Consider the following 13407-nt stretch of genomic DNA (forward strand, 5'->3'; position numbering starts at 1 on the left):
TGATTTTCATTCTGTATGTACTGAAAACAGTTTTAAGATCACAATAATCGAAGAGAGTAGTGGAGTTAATAAAACTTTATGGATTTATATGTTGTGGTACAAATCATAGTCTTCACTTAGTGAATTTTCTTTTGTTAGAATAAGCAGTTGAAACTGTAAAATCCTTTCAATGAATCCAGCTTTTCAGCTTAAAATTACACCCATAAGAGTAAATGAGCTAGTCCCTCGTGAAAGGCCACAGGCTGTTGCTTTGTACAGTAAATCTGTCAGTAAGATGCACCGAGCAGCAGTAAGCAGTTGCATTTACGACCAGTGTACTGTAAAGTAATCACATCACGGGTAGTTTTTTGCTAACAAACACGATCTCCTCTTACCTTTTGCTCGGGATGGAGAAGAAGGAGATGAGCTTGTTAAAGGCTTTCTAAGGGTGGTGTATGGCCCTTGCATATCTGTGCGGCCCGGGCTAGGCCTGTTGGCGTTGTGGTCACTGTGCACTCTCTGATGACTTACAGCAGGTTCCGACTTCCTTCTTTTCCTGTAGTCACTCGCAGTACTAGCAGAACTACAGAAAGAAGCTGTATTAGCAGCAGTCTAATTCTGAGATCAGAATTTATGGATTTAAAAAGTAAGCTCACAGTTACCTCATTGTTTTGAAGATTAAACAATGCCACAACAAACAGATCAAAAACCTGTAACGGGGAGAAGCTCGGGTCTCAGACATCTAACAGCATATTTCACTGAGGAAGGCTGAATTTATTTTTCACCTGATTGTTTTTAAGTTTTTATACAAAATTGCTGTGTCATGTTTCATAGTTAAGGTTTTGAAATAAATGGATCATGTTTTTTAGTCTATTTTTTGGTGCTAGAAGTTCAGTGCAAATATAGGAAAAAGACAGAGACTGAGAAAAGACGGGAGGAGCATGCTTAGGGAAACAGTGCTGGAAGGGCTGCAGGCAGTAAAATGATAGATCACTGCGCTTGAGACAGAAACTCAGGGCTGTTAGTGGAATCACCTAGAATACAGCATGGCTTATTTTGAATGTAAACAGTAAGTCCTTGTAAAACACAAGTAAAATTTACACTTAAGTATCAAAATACAAACACCCTCTCCATGCATCTCTCTATTTTGTCAGTAGCTCACAAGGCAAATGTTAAAATTGGACTCTTCACAACATCTTCTGGTTTCAGGTCACAAACAAACCCCTCAGGATGCATGTACCATGTCTACTGAAATCATATATATTATTTCTTACCTAGAGGGCCTGTCCAGGGCTCTGTCTGTTGAATAGCGATAATATAAGGAAGTCTGTGAAAACAAATACACACATCTGTTATATGGCTGTATTTGAAAAAAAGTGACAATTTCTGCTTTACATGTTTGATGATGCTTTGTTACTCTCTCACAAATCCTATAGAAACAGACTATGATGATTAACATCCAGGGCACTCCAGTATAGATACTGCACTATTTCATGAGAAAAGTTAAATAGTTTTTAAAAAACATCGCTAGATTTCATTGCATATTCTACCTGAGGAATGTTTTTTTCTTTTAAAGCACTGCTAATTAATGATCCAAAGTCATGCTTCGCTGTACCCTTTTCAAAAATAGACGCAGAACAGCTGAAATAACTTTTACTATAAAAACATAAAAATCTGAAAATAATTCCTTCACACACAATTGAGGTCTGCAAAGCTTTTCCTCCCTCCCAGTTACTCACCAAAATCCCACAATCAGTTGTAGACAGAAACTTTTGTAAAACCCATGATGGCTGTGGTCAGTTACTAACCACCTTATATTCCTGGTAAGAACAGTTCTTATCACAGAACATAGTTGTTGCTTATGGAGTTACAGAAGTAGCTACTGCACGAACCCTGGAAGCTGGAATGTAGTACTGCTCCACAATTTTATTATTAATAAAAGTCAACCCAAAATGACTACTAATTTTAAATCAATATTTTCATACATTTCAAGCCTGCAGTCAGAATTAAGTAGTACTACAATTCTGGTAAGTATGTATGAATCTAGAATGAACTGCACAGTCCCTGGGGTATTTCTTCATGGCCACGAAGTATTGTGGTTTGAAAGTAAAACTTGGTTTGAAGTTCTTGGCATGTCATTTCAGAGCTAACCTGATGGACTGAAAATAGAACTACCGTACAGACTTGTAAGCTGCAGGAGCCATCTTCTTCGCTACAGAAATGTTCTAGACCTTTTCTCTGTATGGAAAAAACTTTATACGTTTTTCTCTGTACAGAAAGACTGTAGAAGGAATAGCACTCATGGCCTGTGTAAGTCTTTTCTTTGTCAGATATTCTTTTTTTTCCAGTGATTTGAATTGCAAGTTCATGAATAAGACAGATTTGTTAACTGACACATATATGCCTAGAAGTCACCCATAGTATAAGAATATTTAGGAACAGATTTCATGGGACTATATACTTTAAATGACAGAATAACTGTTTAAACTACTTTTTCAGGTGAGGCACTATAAAGACAATATGATGGTTCAGTTAGAGTTCACTTGTCAGTAGGCTTCATTGTTTAAGGTCTGCATCACATACCAAAAGTGATTACATCAGGACAGTAACTGAAATTTTAATTTCTGGATTATACTGAAATTTACTATACTGTGAGGCAGGGATAACCACAGAAATATGATACAATATGGAACAAATGTTATCTAAAACTTGAGCTAAGATAATTCTAATTTTCTCAGTAAGTTTTAATTGTAGTTTAATTTAAATCACTTTAAATACCCTTCCGGTTTTTATGAAGAATGGCAGCCAGACGTAAACAATTAAAAGATGTTAATACAAAGACTTTAAAGTTACTTTCCAGAGAAAACAAATCCTCTGTAATTTATTTAGGATGATCTCTGCATAGGGTTTCAAAACATTTGTTTTTTAGAAAAAGAAAATTCCTCACTTTTTGGGCAAGTATTCAAGTATTTCTTCCATGTTACTACTTATTACTACCATTACTCCTATTGTTAAATACTGCTATATTCATAAGCTTCTGTTTGGATCAGAATAACATGCTGTATAAATACAAAGGTAGAATCCCTCCTCAAATGAGATTGCAAATCTGAGGTACATGATCCATGCAAAAACTGGTACCATAAACCTGACCACTAGAAATGGCAGAACTAGGTTCCCAATACTTCTCTCAATTCTTACTTAGTTTAACTTGTAAAACAGTGGCAGAACTAGTTCTAGGATGGATTTCTATTAGATCAAGTATTATAAATATGAGCTACATCCTATTAGTAGTGTTTGTGCACAGTTCTTGTTGCTCTCGATTTCAATAAATTTTGAGGGTAACAAATTTTGAACGCAGTTGTGTGTTAAAGCTTGCTAGTCTTTGCATCCCTTCAGAGCGGAAGCAATGCTACACTCAGGTGATACCTCTAAGTCATGTGCTTTAGAAGTGATACGTCTTTGAGAGCTTTTAAACTATATTTTTAAACACTCTGTCATCACATTAGAGGCAAAGCTGAGGCAGTTTCTCTGCTGCTGCTGCAATTCTTACCTGATGGATACTGTTGTTTGTTTCCATCAGAGCTCAATTAGCTCCAAATCTCTGAGATTGATGCTGAACAACAAACCTGATTCTGTTGTTATGTGCTACATTGTTCTGTATGAAACCTAAAGAATAGATTTGCTCTTTTTCTCATCCTTATCATTCCACTGCTGCACTGTATCATGAATTTTCAGGTTGCGGAAACTGATGTTCAATTTCTGGCAATTCTGCTTCAGTGGCTTTTGCTACTGATTGAAGAGAGGAGCTAGAAATAAAAATTACTTTAGCTCTATGCTAAAAAACAGAGCTACCTGTCATACAGTCATTATCAGCTCATCCAATACAACCTCCAGACACATTAGAGAAGACATGATCTCCTCTATTCATCTGTGTCTCATCTACAGTAGAGAATGACATGCTGCAACCCACAGTGTGTGCACTGCAGTAGGAAGGAGAATTAAAGAACTATCGACGGCCATATGTCTACCTGCTTATTCTTTGTAAATTAACATGCCCTTTATTCAAGTTTATGAAAGCTGAAAACTATTTTATGGCAATTCTCCCACTGCTACCCAACTTCAATGATTTTAAGATAAATATCTAATATTATGAGGTCTTTCTGCAATAAAACCATAGAAGCCAGCAGCAGAGTTGCTCAGGGTAACCACAGTTCTCACATTTCTACACAGCAGAGGGAAGTAAAGACCTCAGGTCTGTGTGCTTTCCTGTACTACCCACATATCACACATTTAGCCTGTTCTGGAAAACTTCAGAGTCTTAGTTCAAAACTGGCCACAGCTATCAACCTCATCTGTGTTGACCAGCCACCACCACGTTCCAGTACCAGCAGACGAAGGAAACTTGGGCTCACAGGTGGTCTCTGTTAGAACTGTTGCATAAGTGACAGGAACACTGCAGATTAGTTGTCATTGTGGGGTTTCTTGTGCAGGTGCCAACCCCTTCTATTACAGACTGAACCATGACTATCTGTCACATGATACTGGCCAAACAGCCATGAGGCAGTGGTGGAACTGGCACTGCTAGGTTTAATGGCTGGACTCGACGATCTTAAAGATCTTTTGCAACCTAAAGGACTCTGTGATTCTATGACTGCTTTCCACCACTTGCAATGGTTCCAGGGCTATATGAACCATGATGTAAATCCCAAGAGTGGTGTAGATCCCCACTGCCTCCCATTGAAGGCAATGGATAAATCGCACAACTGAAACCAAACCAGAGGGAACTTCTTTATTCACAGCATTCCCCAGGCCATAAAGAGTGTGTTAGTGATCAGCCTAAGACAGCAAGAAGTGTGTGTCATGCCAAAATTGACTGCTGGGATACTATATGTCTTTGCTTTCTGTCCTTCAAGATACTCTTATCACGTCGCATGTAAGTTGCCCTCTCTTTGATGCCTGCTCTGTAGCTTCTTCTATATGAAAGATACTGTATGTTGAACATTTAGTATAGCATGTTGAACATTTTACAATACTTCTGTTTACCACAGGCCTATATAGGCTATGTGGAGTTCATACCTTCTGCTGAGGTATAGCTGCACTGACATGCCAAATGGGGGAAAGGTGAAACCAAACAGTGGATGTGGTTGTTTTTTACTGTCAAGAGTGGGTGCCACTGTTTGTAGCAGCCCTGTCAGCTTGTGGGAATTTTTTGACCCACGATCCCTCCAAGCAACTTCCAGGGGGCCCAACAGAACACATCTCCTCCACTCCCTCATCTCCAAAGCCAGTTAGGCATCTTCCCAAATATTCAACACTGCCTTACATGGATAAAGGCTGCCTGAAAACAGTAATTAAGTATTGGAGACAACCAACCCAAACTACCAAATACAGACTTGGTTCTACTCAAAAACATATATTTTTTTACAATTAAGCTAACATTTTAGCTGTTTTCATGCATCAAGTCTTTAGTGGTGACTGAAAATGAAGTTAGGAAAAGGAGGCAAAAGTTGTAAACAACACAGGCTTGTTTGCATGATGGTTCTAATACTTCAAAAAGTTATTTTTATTATTCCCCACCCCTGAAAAATATTTGCTATGGTTTACAAACAGGATTTATCATATTCAAAGATTTAAAATGTTTCAAAATAAAATATAAATGTCTTTGTAAATTAAACAAAGAGAAAATCACTGTTACTGAATAGTCATTTTACCCAGAACTACTGAACGTTACAGTATTCCAAATAATCATGCTAGGGCTTTTAAATTGTCTTCCTTGATATATAGATTACTATCAAACATTAGTGAAGACCTAGAAGCTTATCATCTCAGAGACCTGGGCCCAAATTTCGCAACCATGACGTCTTTCCTGTTTTATAGAACTCAAAACCAAACTAGATTAACTTGCAAACAAGTAACAATTTAAGGCCACAATTTGTATTTATTTTTTTGCAGAGGAATATGGAACATGAGTGAAACATGAATATGAATGAAGTAAAGCCATCATATGAAGTTGCCATTACAGAATTCACTGACTTTTGCCCTACCACTCTAAAAATGGGGAGAGAGGGGACAAGGAATGGAAGCCTGAATCTCCCACTCAGAGTAGGGCAATGACAGCCCACTACCTGACCTCGGTGCGTTTTTTCAGAGTAATGACTTGTCAATCCTGCAGTTATACATTTACGACAGGATTATTAATTGCTGTTACAACTGATTAGCAACCCTAGTCATAAATACTTAATTGGAGAAATGAGAGCTTAGCCACAAAGGCTTTCATCTGACATGAATTTGCAGTCAGATAATTTAATGAAAAAATACCACTGTGCTGATGTATTTAATTGTGTCCAAAAGCAACGCACTTGCCCAACTCTGAAAAGGTGGGAATTTGTCAAAGAGTTAGAGGCAGTATGAGCTGTTCTGTAATTCTGAGTGTTATTCTCTGAGAAATTTTGGGGATAAGGACTCACAGTTCCTAGGATAATAAGATCAACATCCAAATGCACTAGTGATCTGGAAAGATATGAAGACAAAGATACAGTGATTGCAAATTAGAAACAACTCATAGCTATCAGAAAGAAACCACTAAATTTTAACAAACTTAAGATAGAGATGGTGAGCACTCCAACCCTTCTTCCCAAGAGAATCATCCAAACAAGAATCATTCATTTACCTCATTGGAAACACCAGAAGAACTGTCTTGAACATAGTCCAAAAGCTTTTTAGGTGGCTGCATCATAAAAGCAGAAGTGTAGAGATGAAATGGAGTAGAATCAATGGCAGCAAGGAATGAAACATGTGGAGAAGGTGACACAGTTAGAAACTAAGTGTTGACAACATCAGGTACAAAGAGTGACACATATGGGTAGAATGGAAGGAAGAATGTGTTATAATATTTTTTTAATTATAAGCATCATAATAAAATGTTAGTAACTTCAGGTGGTAAAATTTACAACTGGAGTGGTTGAACCAATACCAGCAGTTTTTAACACTGATAAGACAGAAGAGCATAAAGGATTGCAGCTACATTCTGCTGGGGAAATCTCAATATATTTTATCTGACAAGAGATAATATTCTCAGTTTAGCATTATCAGTAAAATATTGTTCATCAGAAGAATGTATCTGGCCTGTTTCTGCCCACCTAGAGGGAGGAATGACAAAACATCTTGAGTAGCTAGGTAAAGGAAATAAAAGGTACTCGGTGAAAATGTGATTCATTATAGACTACTGGACAGCAAATTAAACCCAGATACATGAATCTATTTCTTCTGTATTATTTGCAGGTGGTATTCAATGGGTAATTTTTTGAAATGTTCTGATTAAAAATTACAAGTTTTAAAAGAACATACATGGTTTGCTTTCTCTTCTGCTCTCACTGAAGTAGCTGGGAGTTCTGATTTTGGCTTATGGCTAGCTAGAAAACGGGACTAAGGCAGCTGGTTCCCCCAGTGCCCTCCAGGGCCTTGTGTCAGATGCTCCCCATGTAGCCTGGCATGTCAGTAGTTAGCATACAGACGGGGGCTCCAGAGAATTGCTAGCTAAAGGGCAAAGATAAGAATGGGAATGTTTTAAATCCTGATACTCCCAAGCTCAAATACTTTGTCTATTTGGGATTTCCTGGGCAGATGCTTTTGTTTTTTCCCCCCTCAAGCTTCCCAGGAACCTGTGGAGCTATGAGAACACTTCAGCAGCCTGAGAGAATGTTTGGGTTTACTTCCCTCTTTCTGAGGGGATCTGAACTCCCATTTTCCACCTGTCTGGAAAGTACTCTAGTCATCGTGTTAAGACTTTCTTCTGGGATGAAGACATTTGTTATCTTTTCCTAAAGATGTTAGAATGAACAGAAAAGAATCTGAGCTCTGCGGAGCCAGAGAGGGTGTGTGCAAAAGCAAGAGCAGGTGGATCTCCAAGCCAGTTGTTATGACACTGTGCAGGGAGGAAGTGAAACCTGTTTCTCAGTTTTGCTTTGAGGGCAATGATACTGTCTTATCCTTGTATAAAATATACAAACAACCTTTGCTGCCTTACATTCAATTAAGCCTCTGCTATTTCCAGAAGAATTGCAAGTTCCTAGGCAACCAAAGTTGAAAAACCTTCAGATATCTCTGACATTTAGGTGTTTCAACTAAATGGAGCTTTTTAGGTTTATAATTTTAAACGTAAATGCTTGCAGTAGGACTAAGGTAGCATCTGTTCACCTGAATTTTTTTTTTGGACTTGGTTATTTTTGAAAATCAGAGCAGAAGTCTGTCTCTTCAAGCAGGTGTCCAGCTTTAAAACAGAGAAAACCCGTATCTCTCTGTTCAGATACAAAATATGTGTTCTGCATGTATGCATATAAGAGAGGGAAAAAAAACCTGAAAAAACCCTCAGCATTTATTGCTGTAAAAAAAATTGTATATGTCTGCGTGCATTTAAATTTAGACACATTCTTTCAAGTAAAATGCATTATTTGTACTTAGCATCCCTAATGCAAACTGACATGCTTTTCTGTTCTGAAAGATTGCTCAAAAGTAATACAGCCAAATGCAAAAGATTTAGGGAGACTAGTAAACATCTCTGTTTAACAGGCTATTTGTCTTGTTCTTAAATATTTTCACACTAGTATTTGTCTAACATGTAGTCCATAATTGGTAATTTGTAAATTCCTCATTATAAAAATATTTTTTCTAATGTTTACATATTAATATTCTGTCCTCACTTACCGGACGTCCAAACTCCAGTTCTGAAAAGAATTTATACCAGGGTTCGTTTTCTAAATCTATGTCATCTGGGTTTATGCGATCAGTCTGGAGCAGTTGTGAAGGAAAAGGGAAGGAAAAGGCACACACTGAGCAAAGTGCTAGAAACGCCATGTCGCTTTAACAGAAACACACACAAACATAAAACAAATATGGGGAAAGGAATGGAATAAAATCAAAGAATGAAGATGGTATTTAAGATAGAGAATATTAGAATATTCTTGTTCAAGAGCTGTCATTGACTGGTAGCTTTAATACTTTTCTTTTTGCTGCTGTCCTTCCAATGACTGGAAGATGTTAAACATTTCTGAATTAGTTTTTTAAAGCTAAGAGGGCTCTTTGACCACTTCTGTAAACATGACTGCATTACTTCAGTATGTTTAATGACACTAAAGATTCCTTGCTAAGAACATGGTTTAAATGACTGTCAACTTCAACACAGGCAAGAAATTGCCCATCTGATCAGCAATAAAGATATAACTTTTCAGTATTGCTTTTGGTCATTCCTTGTCTTCTAACAAAGCATGTTAATTCTGGATCTTCCTATCTTGAAGCAAGTGTTGAGCAAAGGTAGGGAATATGCAGGCATGCCTGCATTAAAAAGCCACTTCAGCATATGAAATGTAACTAGTATATTTTAAATCCTATGGTCAAAACATAGGGAAAAAATATGCGTTCCACAATATTCATTTTAGCAGTATTCTGCAATGCTTGATCTCCCACAGTCTTGTTGACATAATGAAGCATTTTTTTCCACAGTGAAATATTCTGTTTTCATCTGAAAATTTTCACAGCAAAGGGTTGAAGTAGCAACTGAAGATAGCATTAAGAAAATTCTTCAATGAACAGAAGAATAACTGACAGATTTATTCAAGTAGCATGAAAACATGACAGTGCGAAACAGTAGAGCTCCCAATGGGATATCTAATCAACTGCAAACTTGGCTGCATTAATTGTTTTCTAGTCAGTTCCAGTTCCTTTGTAGGATCTAATGTAAGCTGTTATGCAGCACAGAATTGCAGTGAACTGTTGGCATAAAGATCTCCCAAACAGAGAAAGCCTCTTGTTAAAGATATTTCTGCATTTAAAATTTGGTCCTCCACAACTGTAATTATCAGAACTTAGACACTAATTACAATGTGACCTAGAAAGCAATCCGCAAAGAGGAAGACAGGGTCCTGCATAAAGAATGATACCGGTGATTAAACGTGTAACACTTTTTCCTCCTGAGTCAAGCTGTCACCAATACACCAGAGCAATCACACACAGCTATTTCTGTATCCTCCAAGAGGTAGTAACACTGTGCTCTTAACCATTTCAGGTAATTGAACATCTTGCAGCACTTTTCTTGCTGTCTTTGATGTTACTGGAACAGGCTGCCAACCTTGCTCTACTGAAAGGTCAAGAACCCTTTCGAACTATCTTTGTGCTCACGTATCTGTGAGCAGTTCATGCAATATCTGGACACGAGCTGTTGTTTTATAGATTTATCTTCACAATGTCCCTTTCAAGTCAGGGAAGTGTTATTCCTGTGAACAGAATGGGAAATGAATGCTTGTGACCAACAACTTGCTGTGCTCCATAGCAGGGTTAGGAAGGGAAGCTGCTCTGGAGTTTTGTCCTTACATTTCTACCATTCACAGCTGTAATTCAGCACAACTGATGACAATTGTTTCAGCTCAGCTATACCTACCCAATGCTTTAGTAGAAAAACACTACTGAAATTAGTTTTATGAACTGACCAGTAAAGATTTGTGACCCTAGTAGAGACTATAATTGATTTAAGAAAAAACACCGATTCTCTTCTACAGAGAGGGAAAAAAAATGACAGCTTCACAATGCTGAAGGTAACTTCAGTACACATCAACTTGATTCTCATTACAGAGAATGCTTGGTGTATTCAGAGATTTTTGCATACTATAGATTTTTTCCACCACAATTTAGATCTGGATAGTGTGAGAAGACTGTACTAAACAATTGCTTTTTCATAATTTCTCCAAACTATGTTACTCTATGTTGGAATATTTGTAGCATGTTTTCCTCTTAATATTATACCAATGAATTAATTTTCACAGAAATGTTAACATTAACAATCATGTGTCTTCACATAAAATAAATCCCTTGAAATGTATACGGTGTTGAAATTGTGGAGCCGTTGTCACTACAAATTCAGGTCTCCCTACGCTACTTGCTCGGGTAGCCAGCTTCAGCCTTGGGAGCCTCAAGGTCTGCTGAGAGCAGCAGCCCCACATCCACCCACTGATGGACCGGTGTTCCTTGCAGTGAGCCAGAACACACCATCAGACCCGCTGGGCTTCCACCCAGCTAGCCAAGGAGATGAGAATGGGAGTTGGCTCTCCTTTTATCTTCAAATTCTCCTGCAAGTAGCTGAAAGCTTAAAACAACTCGCGCTTTTGCTTGTAAAGAAGTTAGTAAAAGTGTATTTTATGCAGTTTCTTAAGTTTTTCAGTTCTCCTCATGTAGCAGTACGCAAATAAAATGAGTGCATGAGGAAGTCTGTAAAGCTAACTCCCTGCACACAAATTCTACTTTTATTTACAGCTTGAACCGCAGAGGGCAGCAAACAAAAAGAAACTGAGTGCTAAAGTCTGCAAGCTCACTGCTGCCTGGCAGTTCAGAGGACTCAGCATGCATTCCCTGTTCTTCTGGGATCAATACGCAAGCAATTGATTTCACTTGGCTTTCGGATTCAATTTTGCTGATGGACCTTTTTCTATTATCTCCTCTTCTAAGAGACTTAAACCAAACAATTTTGATTAAAAAAACTGAACTTGGCTTGGTCTCACAACGTAATGCTTGAACAGAATGTAAAAGCAATAAATTCATTTTTCATGATTTGTAAGTCAAACCGTCACGTTCCAATATGCTGTTCTTCATACAGCCATTAGTAGCATTTTCATTACTTGTTGAAAATATACTACTGAAGACCAGTAACTTCACTCTTTTTGCCATTTGCATCAGATGGCCAACACAGCACGGCATCCACATACTCAGAGAAGAACACTGTCATTTAAAAAAAATTACATCTACAGTGTTGCATGCAGCTTTGTGCTTCATTGGGTATACACAAATAGACATTCACAGGTAATAAGCAAAAGCGTGCATTTAAACTGCTGAGTTAAATTGTTCTTATATGATCTGCATGGTCAAATTAACATTTTGCATTTGCAAGTTCAGACACTAAACTGAAGCCTATTTGGAACAATAGATTAAGATGTCTGTTGTAAATTTGGCTTTGTCATTTTACTAGCTCTAAAGAGTTTGCTTTTTTTTTTTTTATTTCCTTCTCTTTTGGGCTACTTTTAAATAGTTGTTGTGGCTCCAAGTCTACTGATAGATTGACTTAGTCTCTCTCGGTATCTTTATGAGAAGACATTATTTCTTAATGCCATATCAAAACTTACGTATATGTGGAATTCCTGATTCCTTTTTAAAACATGTTTAGAATTATTTTTTTTAGTTCACAAAGTGTTGCTCAAGTAACTCAAATAACACTGAATGGAGTATGTTGATAAACAGCCTGAGATGTCAAAGGCGACCAAACTTTCATATTTTAAAGCAAATTTCAAATTTTCCACTACAATAAAAACACACTCCATAACCAAGAGATGTACATCAAGTGCAAGCCCCATTTCTGATGTTTGACAAAACAGTAATGTTTTTTAATTTATTCTGATCATGAAATCCTCTTGCATATAAAATCAGTAGAAAATTTGTATACTGAACATACATAAAAAAATCTAGAACTAAAATTTAACCTGACAGCACCTGTGTACTTTCATGCTTAGACTAAAATATCTAATGAAAATGAAGGCATCTATTGCTTGTCCAAATGTTACAGCTTTCTTTATAGCAACACTAAGATTTTTCCTTACTTGCTTTACTGCAGAGAGATGTACATGTATGAAGGAATTGCCTAACATACAACAAGGCTGAAAGTAGTAAATGATAAAAATTTAACTTCATATGCATATGACCAAGATTAAATTAATACACTGCAATTTACTTATTATTCACTGCAATTTACTTATTATTAAACAGCCATTTTAGGAAATCAATCCACGGTTCAGACAATCTTAGAGAAAAAAGAAGAGCGTTTTCTTGAATTGCAGGCATTAGAGTTGGAAACGTACATCAAAACAAGGTAGTATCACCTTATCAGTGCGACGTTATTAGAAGAAATGGACAGAAATAGAACATTTTAGGGACTCAGTGAAGTAGGAAGGAAGGAGCTGCCACATCATTGCTTGGAACACTTCAACAGCTTAATGCCACTTGCTCAAGTTGTGATCTCAAAGGACCAATCCCAAGCCTCTTCTTTTTGTTGATGTTTTATACTCTAACAAGTTCAAATTACAGAAGAAAACACATTCATCTTCTGTTTCATGACAGCAGGCTGCTACATGATACTGCAGCTTGAAATGACACTCATCTTTTTATATCCGTAACAATGGTAATGATCTATTCCTACCAATCCCTACCAATCTATCCATCTAATGCTTATTACCAGGTAATTTTTTTAGGTTTAGTATTTATCAGATTCTTTTGACTTATTGAATGAGGATCTGCCGAATAATACTTCCCACTAAATGTTAGTTTTACGTTGTCTCATTTTTTATATTCTTCCCATGTTTCTAATCTCCACGACTGGTGCCAATTAAGGGAATG

The 13407-nt window shown here is 37.2% G+C and overlaps 1 protein-coding gene across 1 annotated transcript in view; it reads right to left on the reverse strand.

Moving 5' to 3' along the window:
• Positions 1-13407, reverse strand: part of SORBS1 (sorbin and SH3 domain containing 1) — a 67327-nt gene that overhangs the window by 24591 nt on the left and 29329 nt on the right. Inside the window, exons 9-10 of the mRNA XM_009874933.1 lie at positions 1254-1306; positions 375-562 (exon numbers count right to left, since the gene is read on the reverse strand). Of these exons, the coding sequence (XP_009873235.1) occupies positions 375-562; positions 1254-1306 (241 nt within the window). The remainder of the gene's footprint in view (positions 1-374; positions 563-1253; positions 1307-13407) is intronic.

Source organism: Apaloderma vittatum, unplaced genomic scaffold (assembly GCF_000703405.1).
Source record: "Apaloderma vittatum isolate BGI_N311 unplaced genomic scaffold, ASM70340v1 scaffold34788, whole genome shotgun sequence".
NCBI lineage: Eukaryota > Metazoa > Chordata > Aves > Trogoniformes > Trogonidae > Apaloderma > Apaloderma vittatum.